The sequence below is a fragment of the Mixophyes fleayi genome, chromosome 4, assembly GCF_038048845.1.
Source record: "Mixophyes fleayi isolate aMixFle1 chromosome 4, aMixFle1.hap1, whole genome shotgun sequence".
NCBI lineage: Eukaryota > Metazoa > Chordata > Amphibia > Anura > Limnodynastidae > Mixophyes > Mixophyes fleayi.
Window position 1 is genome coordinate 106381653 of NC_134405.1, and position 23371 is coordinate 106405023.

General features: G+C 40.3%; 1 protein-coding gene across 1 annotated transcript in view; it reads left to right on the forward strand.

Moving 5' to 3' along the window:
- The window catches only part of SHC4 (SHC adaptor protein 4), a 66702-nt gene extending 55732 nt beyond the window's left edge, over nt 1-10970 (forward strand). The window contains exons 9-12 of the mRNA XM_075205927.1: nt 5305-5417; nt 7742-7890; nt 8974-9206; nt 10664-10970. Coding sequence (XP_075062028.1) covers nt 5305-5417; nt 7742-7890; nt 8974-9206; nt 10664-10807 — 639 coding nt within the window. The 3' untranslated portion in view covers nt 10808-10970. The remainder of the gene's footprint in view (nt 1-5304; nt 5418-7741; nt 7891-8973; nt 9207-10663) is intronic.
- Nucleotides 10971-23371: the final 12401 nt, after the last annotated feature.

Sequence of the window (23371 nt, forward strand, 5' to 3'; positions counted from 1 at the left end):
TTGCGCTCAGTTCGCCACGCTTAGCAACGCACACTTCCGGAATGCTTGTTTCCGGTACGCTTACTTCCGCTGAACACGCGTTTTTCGCTACACTCACTTCCGCTGTGCTGCTCTGCCACGTGTTACCTTCCATTTGCCACGATTTTAAACAATGATTATGTGCATTTCTCACTTTCGTTGACTTAATCAACCGTACTTTATCTTTTACGGTATTTAGTACCTCTGCATTAAAACTCCCTGTTGTTGGGAAAGGCCTATCACAATCTTTGGTCATTTCGACCCACGTGTCACAATACAGAGTTGCGTATGCACCATATTTTTCACACATGAGAAATCTCGCTGACTCAATAAGACCTTCCTTAGGCAGTACAATGGCCATCTCTAGTGTATGCTTAGCACCCATGTTGAACAATATACCTTTTACCCAGAACACAGACACACCGCAATGCTCTGTTCCTTCCGGCCAACAATACCCTTTTATGTGGAATACAGACACACCGCAATGCTCTGTTATTTCCACCCAACAATTTCAACTCTGTTGCTACAATCACCGCTAGAGATCTGTAATGCTCGGTGAACGTATTTCCTTTAGCCGCGTTCACTCGCTTTTCTCGCACCAGGCAAGGATCCCTAATACAGAAATATCACTGTGGGCCCCAAGGGCTATCAGCTCCTCGATACCCTGGCTCAACCACAAAAATCTGCTGAGTTTATTATAACTGGGAGAACAAAGTCGATACAATCAACCAGCCTTTCCAACATAATTCCTCCTAGCTGCTTCACCAATTCGCACTGATGGTTGTCATGCGGTTAGAAAGCACAGCCTACCAATACTAATTATTAGCAAACCTTGCGATCTATTGGTAGCGCTTTGCGAAAACTCGGTTTTCGCATTCGGTATACCTGCCCTGTATACCGTCCTTCAGTTGGGCAATCCGCCTCGTCAGACAGCAACTGAGTACAATGAATAATAACAGTGTATCTACGTTACAAAATCACACACTATACACCTTTTCTGCGCAGAAAATTGAAAGTTCCCAACAACAGTAATAATGTCTCAGAGGTTTTCACAAGTAATTATACTATGCACATATACTAACTATCAAGACGATTGTTTAACCACGTGGCAAATCTACCGGAAGTTCGCGTATGCACAGCAGGAAATACACATACGCTCAGCAATGCAATACACTTTAAAACGTAAAACAACAATAAAAAGAAACATTTTTCTTTCTTGTCCCTAGATTCCAATTAGCGTTCCTTCAGTCTATGCAACAACGGACATTCGGTCTTTCAACACAAAGTGAACCACAGGTCTTGAACACATTACGTTCTTTCCTGCCATGCGACGCGTCCGTCAATCCACCCTTTGTTGAGGAACCGAATACCGTGAGCGTTGCATACCTGCCGATAACGTAACTCCTAAACTCACGAGCCCCCAATTATCAAAGTAATTCTATCGTTTTAAAATAAGCATTGTCCACTCAATTGTATGTGTTTCCAAAGCACATGGTGGTTTATTTTAGCAGATGTAAATAATCAACAATTCAATACATTATTATATTGTGATAAAGTACAGTACAGCACAGCCAATACCAAAAGTTACATACATACATACTGCTGCAATCGCTGCGCTTCCATGGGTCCCAATGGAACAGTGTATCTGTTAGATAACTGTGGTCAGAGTTGACTGACCCTGGTGGGGGATGCAGCTAATATATACAGTCAGTGTTTCATTGTGAACAATAGAGATGACGTAGCTTGCTTCCATAGGTCCAGGCACAGGGTGGCTTCAGGGTAAACAGTTCATAGGCTGATTCAATCTAAGGAATCCAAAGGAGGGGGTCGTCTCTCCAGGGGGTCTGCTCCTTTCATAGCCAGCATCATACAAAGGTTTATTCCCTAATATCAATAACTATAGTATGCAATGTGTGATCTCTTCGCCGACTGCACCGGACAGCTGCTGATGATTAGGGCTTCAATATGATATCAGGCATGACACCTTTCCTATAACCTAAACCTTTAATAACACTAAAATGTACATATAATCATATTATATAAACTAATAATAAACCAAATGCTATCTGCTCATAAATTACAGTGTAACGGAACCAATATGAATTGTATAAATAACTAAATGTTGTAATGCTAGTGAGTGCGTGCGTATTTTACCGTGCGATCGTATCACGCCACGTGTTACGTGGCGTACGCTTCACAATACGCACGGCAAACCAATATTAAACCAATATACTTTCGTTCATCCAATTATACGACTTCAACAGCAGAGACGGAGTTCTAACCATATTGCTAATTCTGCCTTACCCTGTCATATGCTTCCTCTGTCCGGTAAAGTCTTCTTTCTTCTGTCCGTTCTGATCCCGATATTGGAAAGTCGCTTACCGTCCTCATCCCGATGACTGGATATCCAATCAGGACTTTGACAAAGTCCTAATTGGACAAAACACATAGGAAATTGAAATTACTTCATACATGCCAAAAGTGAAAACCGGAAGTGTGTGTTCCAACTGCGGTTCACGCACCACATCTGGTCATCGGGAAGAGGACGGTAAGCGACTTTCCAGTATCGGGAACAGAACGGACAGAAGAAAGAAGACTTTACCGGACAGAGGAAGCATATGACACGGTAAGGCAGAATTAGCAATATGGTTAGAACTCTGTCTCTCCTCTCTATAGTACCCACTGCACAATTACTCTGCAAAAGACTATAAACATTATCCTCAATTTTTTCACAGTCACCAATATTGATTTGCGCTTCTTGAGCCACATTATTCTTGATCTTTTTTATAGGAGCAGCATCAATATGTTCTAGAGCGCCTAGTGTATTACTGCCACTGTATAAGTCGCACCCAGTTTTTAGACCTCACATTTTTTGAAAAAAGGTGCGTCTTATACATGGGGAAATACGGTAAATTAGATTTATTGAGTGGAAAGAACACATTTATGAAGGCATTCCCTGTCTAATGGGGAATTTGCTAACATCAAAACTTTAAAGCACTGCCTGAAACTCATCTCTTCAGGAAAACGTATCAAATTCCTGAACCATCTTCTTTACCCTTCTAGGCTCTTCTACCGGATTACCACTCTCCACAAACTTCACTCAAATAGTACATTTATTCCCCTTTTATACTCAAACAACCCTAAGACCCATAGCCGGATTAAGGGGGGGGCACAGGGGGCATGTGCCCCCTCTCTCCGAGGGCCCCCCGCCGCCGCGCGCATAACTTCTACTGATTTTATTTTTCTTCTTTTTTTTTTAATGGTGCCGGCAGCGGCGGCGTCGTCGGCGGGGGGCTCCCTTCGTTGGTGGGGGGAGCCGGGTAGTAAAAAAAAAAAAAAGATACACTACTTACCTCACCGCGGCGCTGGCGTCCCTCCTCCTCTCTGCACTGTCAACACTGAATGACAGGCGTGACATCATCAAATCACGCCTGTCATTCAGTGAGTATCAGCGCGGAAAGGACCAAGAAAGAAACAAGAAGACAGAAGAGAAGAAAGAAGCTAAAAGAAAGGTAAGATAAAAAAAAAAACAGGGAATAACGCAGAAAGGCACAGTATGGAGGAAAAAGCGGGACAAGAGAGGCACAGTATGGAGGAAAAAGGGGGAGAAGAGAGGGACAGTATGGAGGAAAAAGGGGGAGAAGAGAGGCACAGTATGGAGGAAAAAGGGGGAGAAGAGAGGCACTGTATGGAGGTAAAAGGGGGAGAAGAGGCACAGTATGGAGGTAAAAGGGGGAGAAGAGAGGCACAGTATGGAGGTATAAGGGGGAGAAGAGAGGCACAGTATGGAGGAAAAAGGGGGAGAAGAGAGGCACAGTATGGAGGAAAAAGGGGGAGAAGAGAGGCACAGTAAGGAAAAAGGGGGAGAGGCACAGCATGAGAAAAAAGGGGGGAGAAAGGCACAGTATAAGAAAAAAGGATGAGAGACACAGCATGAGGAAAAAGGGGGGGGGAGAGACACAATAGTGGGGACAATTAATTTAAGATGGGGTGGTTTGGGGAGAATGAAGTCCCTTTATTAAATGTGCCTATGAATTATTTAATGGCAGTGACGGTTGCGGGAAATAGGTATATTTCTGAAATGTAAATACTATTAATTTATTGCTGGGGCTGTTTGTAGGGAGGGAAATAGGTTTATTTATTAAATGTGAATACTATTATTTTAATGTAGGGGCTGGCGAAAGGCCTAATTATTAATCATGGGTGGTACTGATTTAACGCCGGGGGTGGCTGTAATTTTCTAAATGTACCCATTTTTTTCCCCCAAATAGGGCCCCTAACATTCCAGGATCCAGACAAGCCGCAACTAAAGAAACCTGCAGCACAGGTGGTGAAAGTGAGAAGAACAGGTAGGAGAGAGCAGCAAAGTCTGTGAAATGTTGTGATTCTAGTGGGACAATCCCAATTTTTTGTGACTGTTCAATGGTGTACACAACAATGCAGTTTTTTTGTCTGTAGGAGGGTGGCGGTATCATTGCTAGTTTTAATGTGTGGTGTCAATACCCATTTTAATGTGGTGTTTTGATGATTGTTTTAATGTACAGTATTTTAGTTTGTGGAAGCAATGATTTTTCTTATGCAGACAACCTAAGCGAGCCCTCTGGGAAAGCTGTAAGTGTCATACTGTGGGCTGTAGGTGATGTAATGCAGGATGTGTCACTATGCCCTTAATTTTAGATTTTAGGGGCCCCCCTGTCTTAAGTGCCCCGGGCCCCCCGAAGCCTTAATCCAGCTCTGTTAAGACCCCCAAACCAATATCACTGTGTGACTGGATCACATAGCCCCACTAAGCAATTTTTCCCATTGCAATCTTGCTGGACACATAGAGCAGTCTGTGGCACTCCTGTTTCCTCATAGATTGTAAGCTTGAGAGCAGGGTTCTATTACTTCATTGATAATACCCAGTCTTGTTTTATTACTGTGTTGTTCCCAACTGTAAAGTGCTACCACTGTATAAATGAATGCTAGTAATAGCTATAAATATTATTATTATTCTCCCTGTAATATGTGGTATGTTTTTGGAGCACTTTGCGTAAACTGTTGTGGTAGGTAGAGAAGCACCTCCTCCTAACATGGTAACCTGCTGTAAAACTGTGAAATATAGCAAGATGGATATATTTAGTTAAGTGTAAACACATCATTTATTTTAGGAAATGTATTCAGCTCTGCAATACATAGATTATATCAATGTAAAATAGTGGATATGCTTGCTTGTTAAGTTTGTAATTATATTAAAGTTGTTTTATGTTTTTTTCAGAACGTGTACTTTTTTGTATTTATTTTTAGGTCGCGTTTCCTAAAAGTGGCATAATATACGAAAACTGTTTAGAGAACAAGACTTTAGGTATGAGGTATTTATTACTCTGTATACTGCATAGCTTTCTTCACCTCGTTTATGCGTACAAATTCTGTTGCAAAAAAAACATACGTGTGTATATTGAGTTGCAGGCATCTCAAAATCCATTCATCGATCTAGATATACCCTTATAATCAATGAGTACTGATGTCAAAGCGTGTTGATTAATATTAATATTTAGCGCATTAATCCCTCACTGAGGGACCGCTGCTCAGAAGCAAGATGAGTCTCCAGATCTTCTCTCACTGGATGGTCCAGAAGTGTGACTGAACAGTGGAGAGAGGAGTGCTGCGTGCAGGTTCTTGTTAGTGCGGCTCTCAGCAGTGGAGAGAGGAGAGCTGCGTGCAGGTTCTTGTTAGTGCGGCTCTCAGCAGTGGAGAGAGGAGAGCTGCGTGCAGGTTCTTCTTAGTGCGGCTCTCAGCAGTGGAGAGAGAAGTGCTGCGTGCAGGTTCTTGTTAGTGCGGCTCTCAGCAGTGGAGAGAGGAGAGCTGCGTGCAGGTTCTTGTTAGTGCGGCTCTCAGCAGTGGAGAGAGGAGTGCTGCGTTCAGGTTCTTGTTAGTGCGGCTCTCAGCAGTGGGGAGAGAGCTGCGTGTAGGTTCTTGTTAGTGCGGCTCTCAGCAGTGGGGAGAGAGCTGCGTGCAGGTTCTTGTTAGTGCAGCTCTCAGCAGTGGAGAGAGGAGAGCTGCGTGCAGTTTCTTGTTAGTGTGGCTCTCAGCAGTGGTTCAACAGCCTAGTAAACTACATTGTTTAGTGTAGGGAGTGGTGTATAGTGTGAAATACAGTGTAGTCTAGTTGGTAGTTTGAAAAAAGATTACAGACCATCAACTTTCACCTTCTCTTAATCTAGCTGGGTTAATTTAGAGGAAGTAAAGACAAAAACCCAGTAGGCACTTTACATTTTATCCTTCCTGATGTCATACATGTCATACATGTCAATCAGATTAATTCCTACTATTGATCATCCCAATAATTCAATCTATTAAATATAGCTACAGGTACAATTTATTGTAAGAAAGGCTTTGAATCATTAAATCTAGTTAATAAACTTACAATTACTCCCTTGGTGGAAAATACCAACTACCCTTACAGTGAATAATCCCTTTCTATGTTGATGGTAAAACAGTCTTTGATCCATTTGTAGGGTGTGTCCCTTGTCACTGGCACATTCATTGATGTAAAATTCTGTAAACTATATGAAGACAAACAGCCTGCAGCCCAATGTCCCTTTATGGTTATGTAACTGCCAAGTGATCTCTAATATCCTATTATAGAAAACCTATGGTACTGTTACAGCTAGCGCTTCTAGAACAGGCGGAAGAGGTCTTCACCTATAGCAGCCACCTTTGCTGTAGACCTAGATTTGCTCAAAGGTACTCACATGCCCCCAGGTCTTAACTCTTAAGCAGTCTGAGATATGTTCAGAGACTGTAGGGAGGTAGGAGTAACCGGGAAGGGGTAGAATATCCAGAAGCGGTCCAATAGGTTGTGCATCCGCAGAACAGAATAGTCAGAGGCAGGCCAAAGGTCAGGGCTGGTAGCTGGCAAGGGTAGTCCAAGTCACAAGTCGCGCTGTGACTCGTGACAGGTACACAGAGGTAGGTAGAAAGGTAGAAATGTATATAAGTTAGTTTAGATAATTAGAGCAGCCATATTTTTCCCCTGGACTGTCTCAGTTCTTGCTATTGGAAATCTCTTAAGTTGGAGTGCTTATTATCACTTAAGATTTTTTGTCTTTGTAGCTAAAAATTGTTAGTGTTTTTGTCAACAAAGTACTGCCGCCATATTTGATGCAAAGATATGGGGAGGGCTTCACTAACGGAAGCACTGGGGGGTTATTGCCATCAGTAATGTTATTGCCAGCGGTAACCCTTTTCTTGTATTGGGCGAAACGAAAACGAGCCCAATAGAAACACCCATTTTCACTTTTGATAAATATGCCTCTTAGAGTTCAAAGAGATTTAAGAAAAGCTTTTTCTACATATATGGGTAAATGTATCAAAAAGTGGAGATGTTGCCTATAGCAACCAATCAGATTCATGCTGTCATTTTGTAGAATGTTCTAAATAAATGATAACTAGAATCTGATTGGTTGCTATAGGCAACATCTCCACTTTTTCAAACCTGCAGCTTTATAAATTTACCCCGTAGTCTTGTTTTACAGCAGATTAGAGACAAGTAAGAAAATATAGCACTATTTTTGTGTGTCAGAACTACTAATTATTATTATTGATGTTGTTGATTTGTAAAGCATAACAACTACAACTGTATATTTGAAATAATAGTTCTGTGATCGGAGTTCACACAAAGACTTTGTGATAAAACATGATGGAGATTATCAATGAGATGAAAACTCAACGTAAATCTCACATTTTCTCCAGGTCTCCCTTGTCAGAATGTACAAGATATGCTGCCTGGCAGAGACGACTTATTGGATGACCCATGTTATATAAATACAGAGCCAAAAGCAGACAGCCAAGATAAAACTCAGATTTCTATGAAAGCCTTTGGAAAATCAAGTATGTATTTGTAGGCCAGATATTCATGCTTTTAAACTGATTGTTTTGGGAACAGCTCAATATATCTGTAATATTAATTATTGGCTACTTGGCTAATACATTATTTCTACACATTATTATTAACTATTATTACTTTGCTAACACATGCACAAAAATGTGTATGTATACATGTATATATATATATATATATATATATATATATATATATATCTATCTATCACAATACAAGATATAGGACTTTTATGCCTTATGATTGGGCAATGAAGAGAATGTGACCTGATCGTGCTGTTTATGGAACATCATTACAGATAAGCGGAAAAGTTTTTATTTCTGGTACGCATACACCCGTATAAATGTGGATTGGGTGACCCTTAATTTATGCTGAGGGACTTGTTATTGAGTATACCCTTGTTCTATGCTGTGAAGTATCCATGTTTGATACATATACACCCCTACAAATTGCACTTGGGTGATATATTTTGGTCTCTGGTTTCCTCATCACTGGTGCTAAAGTCCCACTGTGGATTCGTGAATGACTCCATTTATATTATTGTACTTCACTATTGTGCGCCTCCTCCTCCATCTTTTTTCTACATATATATATATATATATATATATATATATATATATATATATATATATATATGTGTGTGTATGCTTTTTCATTTATTTTATATTATTTTTTATTTAGTATAAAAGAAATGTGTCAATGCTTTGAACAAGGCTGGTTGGTGTGGGAGAAGCGTTTCCGAAAATATAAAATTCTGAAATGTTAGTTATCTGTGAACATCTGACCTCAATATTAGACTTTAGCTATACCTTGTTCACTTTGTTTAAAGGTATTGTGACTCTCTTAAGTGCCAAGTGATGGTCTCTTAAGTGCCAAGTGATGGGCAGTGCCCTGTCCATATCTTCGTCTTTTATGCTACTAAATCCAGGATTGGTGACAACATAGTTATAATATGAGTCAAAGTGGTTTGTACAGAGAATGGCAGGGATAACTGGGTGATGTGGTTTTGCTACAAACGTTTTAAAAATTGGAATTGTTTGTTTTTAGGTAATAATCACTATTGTTTGTTACAGAGATTCAAAATCCTGGGTACCGGTGCCATAGAACTAAAACATACATTGGCAGCTCCATACAAAAGGAAGAATGGTATCACGGCAGGATGAACCGTAAAGTTGCAGAAAGCCTTCTTCTTTCTGATGGAGATTTTCTAGTTCGAGAAAGCACAACATCAGCTGGTCAATATGTCCTAAGTGGGCTTCATGGAGGACAGCCAAAACATCTGCTGCTAGTGGACCCAGAGGGAAAGGTAGGTATATACGTTCCTTCCCTTGGCCAATGAAGCAATGAGAAAAAGCAAGGTGATTGGTCACAGACAAGAATAAACATGGGGAACCGCACTACAATGGCCAATGTTTAACAATATTCAAAATACACCGTCATTTGCTTCTATAAACTGTTTTATCATCGTTATGTATACTGGCAGAACAGAATAGGTGATTTTTAAGCTGATCTGAGAGAATATTTGGTGTAATTACCAGTTTACGAGAGACCCGATTGAGGTATTTATAAAGGATTGATAAAGAAATTTATAAAGCATTTCTCTCTATTCAGCGAAAAATGTTCCCTGCTTAAGCCAATCGTTACGTATTACTTTCTATGGAAAAATTGCGATCATATAAAGACTGAGGAAAGAAATTTAATTGAAGTTACTTAGACAGGAAAATAATTTCCAGTGCTCTTTATTGTTTAGTTTGATTTTTAAATATATTGCTTATTTTTTGTGGTTTTATTGTTGTTTTTGCTCATAAAAATGGGCACTAACCATCACTAAACTAAAGTCAACCTCTTCTCATCTGCAGCAAGGGTATCAAAACCTGAGTGCGGTGGGAGTCTGGGTAATGAGAGTTTCTGGTCCTGGTATAAAGGACATTGGGGGTCCTCAAGACCTCTCTACATTACACATGAAATATTGGGAAAAAAAAACTATAATTTTAAAAAATACACATTCCCCATCCTCTCAATAAAAAAAAGTATTAAAAAAATTCATAGCATCAACAAACTATTCTTTCATCATGCAATCCAAGCACCAGCTATGCTTTTCACATCGATTGAAGCACTCATCCTCACTCTTCTGTCTTGATCAATCAATTAATCAAAGGGAAGATTTGTAAAAAAAAAAAAATGGAAAAATCATGATGAAAGACTTGCACATCCCAACATGAACCAACACTGAATGAATGAAGTAGTGAGTGTCTTAGACGCCTCTTCCTTGCCAACCAATGAAAAGCTTGGAATTTGTTCCTATGCTTCCAATTGGTTGTGTAGTACAACCATTCATACTGGCAGACTTTGTATTCCTGACATCATTCTTAAAATGAACTTCTTTAGTGCTGGCACTTTCTCATTATTGCTGTTGCCATGGTTTTCCCATGATTACTTCTATTGACAGTGGACTTTACACAGGACTACGCTGAGGATTTTAATGATTTTACTCGGCCTGTGCTTTGGTAGGTTGGCAGTTTTAACTGCAGTTATCGGTGAATGGAATTGAGTACAAAAAGCCACTTTTTCATTCCTTTATAAGTACTAATGTGTGCCATCTGCTTTCCACAGACCTATATTTTGCATTTGCCAGTGGAAAGTGCACCCTAACATATATTTTCCATTGTTTATTTCACTTTAAACACAGATATGTAAGAAGGGCAATATGAAAGTATTATATGATTGTGATACCCTAATGTAAATATGTGCTTTGTTTACTAGGTAAGGACCAAAGATCATGTTTTTGACAATGTAAGTCATCTAATTAAGTATCATGTGGAAAATGAATTACCTATTATATCATCTGGAAGTGAACTCAGTCTGAGGCAGCCAGTGAGGAGGCAGGAAGTTGTTCTTCGGGGCTAAAATCTTCATCTAAGGATAAAGACTGTGTTTCTGCTATGCGCATAAGAACATGCAAGGGGTTGTGAACTGTGGGATATGAATGTAATTTTCTCTGTGTAAACACTACTTATGGACCTATATCAATCACAGGCATACATGGTAAATAAACCAGTGAGGCTACAAAGGTCTCTTTCTTTTATATGTAAATGTGATTTGCATCAGGACATCTCACAAAGAATATTTTCCACGGCAAACACTGTACAAGCTGTCAGCATTCTGTATTAAAAATATACATGCAAATAATACTTGAAAGCACAAAACCACCAGTAGTACGTCAGAGTGATCCAGAATGAATGTTATGTGCCTTGGAATGAAAATTCTTAGCAGGGTATATGTTTTTTGTATATATAATAACTGTCTCTATAAATCTCAGTATACTGTGCACCAGAGTTAGGCCATTATTGGTCATTGTAAAATATGCTATCGATATTATGTAATGGAAAAATATTATAAGCATAGCTGGCATGTACATAAATTATATGCAGCCATATAAAAGTTCGACATGAGAATCTAGTACCAATATATTTTATTATTAACAGTAAAATCGTTCTTTGGTAGTTAAAACAGACTTACATATGTCATTTTAATATATCCTGTAGATGTTTCATCTGACAAAAATGGATAACTTAGATAATTTAGAAAACATTTTGGTAACTAAACCCATGGCATATCTGACTTCGGTGATGTTACATTTCAGAGAATGAATGAACCAAGCCATCCCACCCTGGCTGAAAGTTGGGTGTCATGTGAATTGATCTTAAAAACTATTTTTACACCCTATAACCTGAACATTCCAGTTGACTCGGTACTACTAAACAGTATCTTCTGAGTATACTGCACAGACAAGGATACACCATGAAGGGATACAGAATTTCCAGGATTGTCATTCTATTATTATTTTACATGAAATGTCACATCACATTTTTATGTTGTACATCTAATATAATGTACAAATTACACTCTATAATAAATAGTCTGAAGGGAATGGATTGGCTCGGAATGCCTATTGGATATAAGTGGTACTGCAGCTTTTTTTTCTACAACCTTAACATCTTTTTAGATGGTATTGTGTTGATGGCGGGGAGCGGAGGATTCTATGTATCTGCATGCACCTATTAAACAACTGTGAGCTAAATTATGCCACTATTGACTTTCTATTAACTAGTTCATATTACCTTGTCAATCAACAATAATGCAGTTTGTACGGTCAGCACTCACTGTTGCAAATATCTCTGTCCTCTTGAAACATGGAAATAACAAAGGAAATATATCATGAAGGGTTATTGGGCCTTATTCATTAAGTAAAGTAATGCAAAAAAACTAGTACGTTTTCTCCTGGACAAACCTAGTTACAATGCAAATGGTGCAAATTAGTTTATTATTTTACACATAAGTTAATTACTGGATTATTTTTCATGTAGCACACAAATACTTGATAGCTTTATTTTTACACTGAAATATAAAGTGGATCTAGGATATACCCTACCCCAACTATAAATCTGTCATCACTTTTTTAAGTTATGGCCAAAAGTTTTGAGAATGATACAAGTACTGGTTTTCACAGTTTGCTGCTTCAGTGTTTTTAGACCTCTTTGACAGAGGTTGCTGTGGTATACTGAAGCTAAATTACAAGCATTTCATAAGTCTCAAAGGATTTTATTGACAATTACATAAAGTTTATGCAAAGAGTCAATATTTGCAGTGTTGACCCTTCTTTTTGAAGACCTCTGCAATTCGCCCTGGCATGCTGTCGTTATACTGACTGATGGCCGCCCATTCTTGCCTAATCAGTGCTTAGAGTTTGTCAAAATTTGTGGGTTTTTATTTGTCCAGTTTCTTGAGGATTGACCACAAGTTCTCAATGGGGTTAAGGTCTGGAGAGTTTCCTCGCCATGGACCCAAAGTTTTGATGTTTTCATCCCTGAGCCACTTAGTTATCACTTTTGCCTTATGGCAAGGTGCTCCATCATGGTAGAAAAGGTATTGTTTGTCACCAAACTGTTCTTGGATGGTTGGGAGAAGTTGCTCTTGGAGGATGTTTTGGTGCCATTCTTTAGTCATGGCTGTGTTCTTAGGCAAAATTGTGAGTGAGCCCACTCCTTTGACTGAGAAGCAACCCCACACAAGAATGGTCTCAGGATTCTTTACTGTTGGTATGACACAGGATTGATGGTAGCACTCACCCTTCTTTCTCTGGACAAGCATTTTCCAGGTAACACGAACAATCTTAAAGGGGATTCATCAGAGAAAAGGACTTTATCCTGGTCCTCAGCAGTGCAATCCCTGTACCTTTTGCAGAATATCAGTCTGTCCCTGATGTTTTTTCTGGAGAGAAGTGGCTTCTTTGCTGGCCTTCTTGACACCAGGCCATCCTCCAAAAGTATTCACCTCACTGTGCATGCAGATGCACAGACACCTGCCTGCTGCCATTCCTGAGCAAGCTCTGCACTGGTGGTGCCCTGATCCCGCAGCTGAATCAACTTTAGGAGATGGTCCTGATGCTTGCTGGACATTCTTGGGCGCCCTGAAGCCTTCTTCACAACTATTGAACCTCTCTTCTTGAAGTTCTTGATGATCCGATAAATGGTTGATTTGGGTACAATCTTACTAGCAGCAATATCCTTGCCTGTGAAGACCTTTTTGTGCAAAGACGACTGCATGTGTTTCCTTGCAGTTAACCATGGTTAACAGAGGAAGAAAAATGATTTCAAGCACCACCCTTCTTTTAAAGCTTTCAATCTGTTATTCTAATTCAATCAGCATGACAGAGTGATCTCCAGCCTTGTCCTCGTCAACACTCTCACCTGTGTTAACGAGAGAATCACTGACTTGATGTCAGCTGGTCCTTTTTTGGCAAGGCTGAAATGTAGTGGAAATTTTGTTTTTATGATAAAGTTCATTGTATTTGCAATTCATCTGATCACTCTTCATGACATTCTGGAGTATATGCAAATTGCCATCATAAAAACCGAGGCAGCAGACTTTGTGAAAAATAATATTTGTGTCATTCTCAAAACTTTTGGCCATGACTGTACATTTACCTCCTCCTCCAATGCAACATGGTTTTGCCAATTTGCAAAGGTACTCATTTTTTTGCTTTACTTTCCTTAATGAATCAGGCCCTTTGTCTTTCTGCTAGTGTGTAGGGAGTTTTCATTTGTAAATGCAGTACATTGTTATCCAGTAAAAGAAATACAGAAATAATTTAATAGGACAAAACAGCAAAAGATGTGCAAAAATAGTAACATGATTTATAATGTAAGTAGTAATTACAAACTTTTTGCACCTATGTACATTCACGTACGAAAGTGCAAAAACACATACTATCATGTGTCAGTGCATGGATTAGTAGGCCAAGATGGCAGTATTTGTGTTAGTATGGCCTGCTTTGAGCAGCTGGACAGATCAGGTGCGTTCCCTGTGCAGAATAAGGGCACGAGTGCTCCTGGTTTGCCCTGGGGAAAAACAAGTTTTCATTTTGGGGGATATAATTATTGTGATGAGCTGAACAAGGGGCAGAAGAAGGCGTATGAAGGGAGACGTTTCCCATTTTAAAGGAGGGTGGGTGCAGTGCAAAGGCTTTTCCTCCCTGCAAAAGAATTCCAGCTAGTCAGAGGTGACAGAACTTCTTTGCCTATAATTTTAATTTTGCAATTTCTAGTTGCAAGTTTGCAGAAAATCACATTTTTGGACACACAAATCAATGTAATAAAAATCTTCACACAAAATTGCCACACAAAAAGACAGTCCCAATAATCCCCTTCACTCTTCCGATTCATTTAAGACATCAATGAGTCTAAACGCATCAATAATGTAGAGAAAAACTGAAAAGTTTAATTCAGTAAAGGAATAGCCTAAAGCAGGCCTGTCCAACCTGTGGCCCTCCAGGTGTTGTGAAACTACAAGCCCCAGCATGCTTTGCCAGTAGACAACCTGTTGATAGCTGGAAGGGCATGCTGGGACTTGTAGTTTCACAAACATCTGGAGGGCCGCAGGTTGGACAGGCCTGGCCTAAAGTGAAGGTAGGTTAAACTTCGTAGTGACGTTTTTACTGAGTACCTGCAAATCTGAAAATGTAGACATATCCCTCTTTTAAACTGGTGGTTCCAAAGTGCAGGAAGTGAATCCACATTTTTTGTGGTTCATAAATGACGCTTATAGAAAGTCTTTTTAGGCGATGAATAGGAATCAGTATAATTTCTATTCAATAAAAAATAAATAAAATGTGCTTGGTTGAATGTTCCACTAAAAACACAGTTGTATCTCCTAATTCAACTATTTTTGGTACTGCATATAGTTTTATTAGAAAATTATGGGGAATATGTAAGTGTTGAACAAAGCTTAATTTTTTGCTTGTGGGAAGTTATGATTCATATAACTAATGTTTCTGTTTAAAAGTATATTACAAACTGATTAATGGCTAGTTTTCTTTCATTTAGCAATGCAGACGTAATAAGCTTGAGTCTGCAGTAAAAGAGGTTATATTCTGTGATCCATGACTATTTAGTACAAATGTCATTGGAATGTAAGCGCAACGCAGCACGACCAGTAGCAGGAAAAGCATTGTGCAAAGGTCCATAGGAGCTTGTTGGTCCAGCATATTTTCATCCATTAACTAAATCAGTGCTACCTGTGGCATGTGATCCATATGGCACCACACGTTAAAACTGAACAGTACCATTTGTAGTTAATAAGAACATACCATATATCATATACGCATAATACATCCATCCATTGTGTTGTGAGCGTATGTATCATTCTCGCATGTACTAATGTGTAGGTTTGAATCAGCCCTGAGATAATAAACATGAGCTCAGTTCCATAGTATAGCCCAGTTATGAATAAACCTATAAGCATTGTTATGCTGGACATCCATTTGCTGTAGTGAAAGTAGGATGAACAGTATACATGTGTGTATTGTTTTATTTTCTTTCAAACTATATAGAGGGCAATTTTTTTTAATTGTATTTTTGTGTCTTCTGGAATATTTCTTATATAACTAAGAAATAGAGAACTTGAAAATATATTTTCCCATCTTTCACTTTTTGTTCAGTCTGAAATATAAAACTAGTATTTTCAATAAACAGTGCATTTCTATACTTACATTTTGTGTCAGTTTTTTATTCAATTGTTTCCTCAAAACAAGGATTGGATTGATTCATAAGGGACAAGAAAGTGGAAACACACTACTCTTTTAATATCTCCATCAAATGAGAAAATTGGGATTAATATCCTTTCAGGAAATAATAATGCAAATTTAGAAGCATGAAAAAATGTGAAACAACCTCTGTATAATTAGAATGTCATGGGAATACTTAAAGGGGTTGTTTTAGACAACCTGGACAAAATAGTTCAAAGAATGCAAAACAAAAGCATGTACATCAGAAATGCACACATCCGTAGTCAACAAGGAGCGTTTTGGAAGATACGTCTGTTGATGTATACGGATGTAATTGTGCACTGCTCTAACAGAAAGACACGGCAGGAAACATCCAATTTGCAAAAAATGCACACAAAAAGGTCTATGGTCTATTCAGTGATAGTCACCTGTTAATAGAGTTATTAATGACAAAACATAATAGAAAAGTCCCCCCCATAAAATACATTAGGATATTATGAATGTCTCTTGCACATGAAATAGATTTTTACAGTTGCTCCTGTTGCAAACACATGTTCTAGCGTACATACAGTGCTGTCATCATTAGCAATCGACACTTCACCAGACCTGCAGCTGGTTCAAGTGATACAACTGAAAAACATGTACCTTTGAGATGTCCAAAGCTTGAATCGGACGCTGCTACAATTCGATATCCCAAGAAGACAAAGTAGTGATTTTTTCTTTAGTTATTCGCTTTGCTTGGTCCAATGACACAATTCATAATTAGAAATAGTGGTTGGAGACGGGTGGATTGGGAACTTAAAGTGGCCCTGGAAAAAATTCTTCAAGTGACCTCGTGTGAGTGGGACCAAATCAGCTGTAGGTGGGGCCAACATAAAAGTGGGCGGGGTTTAGAACTAAAGGAATTTGGTTGAAGTAACGTTTAGGAAAACCTAAATATGATGACTTAATACACAGTGGGTCATCTCATCACATGAATCCTTTTGCATGGTCTGCGACTGGTTTATACATCTGTGCTCAAAATTGTTTAGTTATCTACTAACACATTCTTCCAATATTCCCTATATAGAAACATATCTGACTTTGTTTAATAAGTTTAGCTATTGCAAAACATGTTGGCAGAATCCTGTTTGATCAGTCTGCCAGAGCAGCATATGAGCACCTCACCACACTGTTGCATCTTTCCCTGACGTCCTGAGATGCAAACTACCAGTTAAATCTCTCTTTTTAATATAGCAAAATATGTACTGTGTGTTTCAAAAAATGCTTTAAAAATAATCCTTATAATAAATGGCTCTGCAGTGTGATCACCACAAAGGTGAATGCTTCAAGCATCTGCAAGAAAACACTTCTTTTGTAATAATTGTGTATGAGCCCTATATGTGTCTAGTGATTGGTGGGGGTTTGAATTAATAACAGTGCAGGGAGGGTTGGCTGACAATGGCATAAGTGAAGGGGAGAGCTATTCCAAAGGTTTGCTGGTGATATACTAAGTGCAAAGGAGGCAGGATTAATGATATTGTCAGTGCAATGGGGGCTGGCCATATGTTCTACAGAGTGATCTGAGAATGGGACCAGTGCAAGTCAGGCAATGGAATAAATGCAAGGACCACTAAAGTATTGCCAGAGCTGGAATAAGGCTCTGGAGGACGGGGCACTTAAGACGGGGGGGGGGGGGGGTTATCACTTTAGACAAATACACAGGCAAAACTGAATGCAGTATTGTTAGTTGCACGTAGGTCTGCCTTCACGAGCAGTACAGTGTCAAGCAGGGTATACCTCCCAACTGTCCTTGCAGTCAGACCAAATCCTGACTAAGCGAGACAGTCACTCAAATTCTGGACTGCCCCACCAGATTCAGGACAGTTGGCAGACTGTCCTGCTCTCTCCTACATGTTCTTGTCACTTTCACCACCTGTGGCTGCTGGTGTCTTTAGCTTAGTTTCTGCTTGTCTGGATTCTGGAATGCTGGAGGCTCAATTTGGAAAACAAATGGGTAAATGATATTTAGAAAACTCCAACCATCTCTGGCATTAAATCAATAGCACCCACATTTAATAATTAGGCCTCACTCCAGCCCAAACAGTAAAATAATAGTATTCACATTTGATAAATAGATCTATTTCTCTCCCTCTAAACAGCCACAACAATAAATTAATAGCATTTACGTTCAATATAACCATTTCCCACAACCATTCCAGGCATTAATAATTAAAATTCACATCTAATAAATAGCATTCAAATAATAGCCCCAAATCACCCCAGCATATAATTATAGGTCCTTCACCCCATATTAGTTTAATAGGCCCATGGATGAAATTAAATTTCCCCACCATCATCCCACAAATATTAGCACCCATTAAATAATTAGCCCCAACCTAAACACGCCACTATTCTATCCTTCACACACTTTAGCTGCCCCATCCTATCCTTTACACACTTTAGCAGCCCCCATCTTATCCTTCACACTCTTTAGCAGACCCCCATCCAAATCCATCACACACTTTAGCAGCCCCCCATTCTATCCTTCACACACTTTAGCAGACCCCCATCCTCTCCTTCACACACTTTAGCAGCCCCCATCCTAATCTTCACACACTTTAGCAGCCCCATATCCTTCACACACTTTAGCAGCCCCCCATCCTATCCTTCACACTTTAGCAGCCCCTCATTCTATCCTTCGCACTTTAGCAGCCCCCATCCTAATCTTCACACACTTTAGCAGCCCCATATCCTTCACACACTTTAGCAGCCCCTCCATCCTATCCTTCACACACTTTAGCAGCCCCCCCCATTCTATCCTTCACACACTTTAGAAGCCCTTCCATCCTATCCTTCACACATTTTAGCAGCCCCCCTCCCACCCTTCACACACACTTTAAGAGCCCCCCTTCCACACTTTAGCAGCCCCCCACCCTTCACACATACTTTAGCAGCCTTATACTGACCTTGTTCCTGCTGCTGCAGACTCCACTCTCTGCACACATGGGATAGCACCTTTCATGTAGTGCACTTCCCATGTGACCTCTACACAGACACTGCAGCCAGTCACAGAGGTAAGAGGGGGGGGAGCGACAGATCAACAGACCCACGGCCACTGCCACACTGCCCCCCCTTTTGCTGGCACCTGGCCCGTGGGGGGGGGGGGGAGATAAATAATTATTTATTTTTTTACACCTCAAAAAAAAAATTAGGTGGCCTTCTGAGGCCATCAACTTATCAGGAAATGTCCCGGTAGGTTATATGGCCAATCCATCCCTGGGTGGACTAAGAATGACTTGAAATAAATAGCCCTAACGCACTGTGGTAAATGTTACTCCCTTCTCCCATTTATGTTGTGGACATGAAAGTATGGATCCTGTAGTTCTGGAGACTGCTAGACAGATTTTTTAGGGGAAAGTTGCCTACATTTGGACAGCAATACACCATTTTATCCTATTTCTACTAATTCGTCTCAGCCCCTTCTCCTTCATTAAATAATTTTTACATTTTAAATAACACATACTCAAAAAATATTTTTTTTTATTAGTTTTTACACAGTATGTACACATGTTAAGTATTTACTATTCTATCATACTAAGTGGTAAACAGGTCACACTGAATGTAATGTTCCAGGTTGGCAAGTCTGAGAATGGAAAGTACTTTATAAACTTATTTATTGTGAATTGTTTTTCATTTTATTAATGTCTTCATGGAGATAAGACCTCCAGATCCATACACAGTACTTAATATGACTAATCAATTCTTGGTAATTAAGCCAGACGGATCCTTTTAGCTCATTTTGGCCCTAAAGTCCCTAAACGCCCACCTTTGGGTGGACAGGTTCAGGATGGAGTCTCTGAGGTCTGTCATAAACAACACGGAGTTGAACAAGTTCATGCTCTCCATGAATATCAAGGAGATCTGGGAGAGTCATCAATGCCTTCTCAGATTCGCAGGCTCATTTATAATATTATTCGGCCTGGTGACAGTGCCCATGGTGTTTACTAAGATGTTGGCTATTATGGCTGATGATCAAGGTGGGGTCATGTGTGTGAGACGGCCCAGACCCTAGAGCCCCTCCCCCCCAGGCACACTTTCAAAATCCGCGCCCCATCCCTCCCCCCGGGACACACTTTAAAAATCCGCACCCATCCGCCCCGTCTTTCCTTACCTTAACTTGCCTCCATAAAGCTGCTCCTCTCTGCTCCGTCTCCTCCCTTCCACTCACTGACACTGTCGGGCCGTGATGATGATGTCACGCCCGACATCAGTGAGTGGAGGGGAGGAGATGGAGCGCCCCATCAGCTGTTGGAGGGGAGGGTGGTAGTGGTGATCCATAGCCCCTTCCCCCTCCCCGTGGATTTATCTGAAGCTGTGTGGCGGCCATGGAAGGTATGGTCAACGGTCGCCGCACAGTTTTAAAGTCATTTTAATTCTGTGGCGCCCTCCAGAGCCCGGCGCCCTAGGCAACTGCCTAACCTTGCCTAATGGGAGCGCCGGGCCTGGATTGTGAGGTGGTAATGGGTTAGAGTGAGAGTTGGATCAATATAATAAAATAGTTATTTATTCACAATAAGCAGAAATTATAAAATAAATGCACTCCTGGTGCATGTGCAAGATGATGTACACACGACGTTACAACCAGCATTGTACTCAACATATAATAGCATCTTACATCTGTGTTTTAGCCATTACAACATGACAGCCCATCACATACTATACTGCATTAGTGTGATTATATATATATATATATATATATATATATATATATATATATATATATATATATATCTATCTATATATATACATGTGAATTTACAAATCAAGACGACAAACAGTTTAGTAATGGGGCTTTATCTTCTCATTTATTTACCCCTGAATGATTTAGTTCTTGTTTTTATGCATTGATTTGTGTCACTATACACCTGTATAACCAGGTGAGGATAATTCCAACTGAGAAAATGCCACACTTAGTGAAATTTCCCACAAGAGGCTATGGGGAGCTCCTCCCATCACATTGAACAATACCAATGGTCTGCCAATTAAGCACACCTGCTATTCATCATCCTTCTATATATACCAGTGAGGATAGCCAGAAGCACACATTTATCCCTGAGGAAGCCCACGATTGCACAAGGCACGAAACGGGTTGGTTATTGGGCATTTTGAGCACCTATTACTAATTTACTACTTGCAAGTAACTCATCTATCACAGCTTCAAATGAACTGGTCGCCTACATTCAGTTTTGTTCTGTGCCGTCGCTGTGTATCACCGATAATGGCTGTAGCCGCTAGCAGCTGACAGCCGGCCTCACGGACAACTATGCATGTGCAACAGCTGACAACTCATTCAGATTCTGGGACTGCCAGCGAACGCAGCCCTCCATCACCCTGGAAAGGTAAGATGTGTTCCAGAGGGGAAAACAGATGTGACCATGTCTACCAAGCCCGATTAGGCAGCATCACTTCAGAATCATAAGTTCCGCCACTCTCTTTCTTATCTGTAAGACTTTCTTGGAGACTTGTTCACAACAAACCATTATAAAGTGGAGCTCAGCTTTCGACAGATCCCATTGTAAAATCCTCATGTGCTCAGAATTTGTATGGACTAGATATCAATAAGACTTTTTATCTACTAAGGACTGCTTCAACCATGTGTGTTACCCCACTAGACAATGATAAGGAGCCTAACACAAGGTTTTGTCCATTTGCTACTCTTTGATTATGAACAGACACTTGGACCCTCTGCTCTTTGTGAGTTAATGGACCTATATTTGCATGACAATAGAGTCTGAATTTGCATTATTATTGGACTTGTCAATGTTTGATTCTGTTTCTCCATTATCTGCTCTAGCTTTTGAAGAACAAGCAACTGCTCTTTTCCCGCTCGCTGCGGCAAGAAGACTGCAAGTACAGACCCGAAGGGAAAGAAGAAGAAAAAATAGATCTTGTTGGACCAAAGAGTGGTTCAGAGAAGAGACTCATTCTCTCATATGTCCCTGCTGCAGGAGATACAGGACAACAACCCTGATGACTTCAGGAATTTTCTGAGAATGAATGAACCCACATTCCACGAACTGCTCCAATTAGTTACCTCCATCCAGGGCTGCCACCAGAAATTGCAGTACCCAGTACAAATGTAACAGGCAGGGCCCCCTCCTTGATTCTCTCACCGCGCACTCAAAATTATTCTCTATCCAATATATTCTACAGTCATCGACGATCCCCGGTTCCATTTAACCCCTGCAGTAGTTTTCTTACCTCTCTGCATCTTCTTTCTGTCTCCTTTCGGCGCTCCTCTATTGACAGCGCTGTGACATTATTAATTACATGACATCAGCGATACTGCTGGGAGTCTCTCTGCCTTGTCGCGGCACTCTGTCCAAAAGCTGAGCACTTGGAGGTATGGGACTGGAGCAAATGGTAGCAGTTGTAGGGCCCTGACATCTTGGGAGTGGAGGAAGACATGCTGCCCACAAGGGAGCCCACTACTGCATCCTTAATTAAATGCAGAGGTCTCTCCCCGCACCAACTTTCACATTTCAGGAGCAGCTGCTGCCTAGAAATGGCGCCTGCTACCTCCCTTAATTCACTGCGGGTGCCTCCTCCCCTTACCAAGGACCAAGGGCTGGTGGGGCCCTACTCTGCTGCTGGGCTCCATACTGCAGTACTCCCTGTACCTCCCTGATGGCGGCCCTGCCCCCATCATTCAGAAGGAGGACACCCATTTAAGGAGACCCATATCTGCATAGCAGAGACTAGTTGCTACCCTAAGATTTCTGGCAACAGGAAGGACACTGGCTGATCTGAAATACAGCACAGCAATTTCACTGCATACTCTGGGTTTAATAATACCTGAGACCTCTGATGCTATCCTTGAAATTCTCCATGAACAGTATATGAAGGTTGGTAAACATAAAAAGTCTTCTTTAGATAAAAATGTATAATTTTATTTACATACATAAAATTTACAATATATATATATATATATAAAATTAATAAAGTGCAAATTAACAAAAGCAGCCAAATAAAGTTTATAGCTGTTCATATTGCAACACTTTGCTATTATCCATTTGTGATGACCTTTCACTGAATTGTTACATGTTTCAGCTGGGTATAGGGGTAGAAGTCAGGTATGCTTTTGGCATTAAATATTGTCCTCCCATACTACCATGCTACATCTGTGTATGCCGATATGTATACGATGGTGTCTGCCTGTGGTTTGCTGCTGTCAGAATTGTTTTCGGATACAAATCTTCCTTGGTAGCCCTACACATGAGATTGCACACCCAAAGCTCCATTTCCACTTGTATCAGTCTACTAGCATTTTGCTTGCTATCGTTGCTCCAAGTAGGTCAAAAGTGTGTGGCCATCAAAGTGTTTGTGCATTCCACAAATATTTGCAGTTAGCGCATCACTTTGAT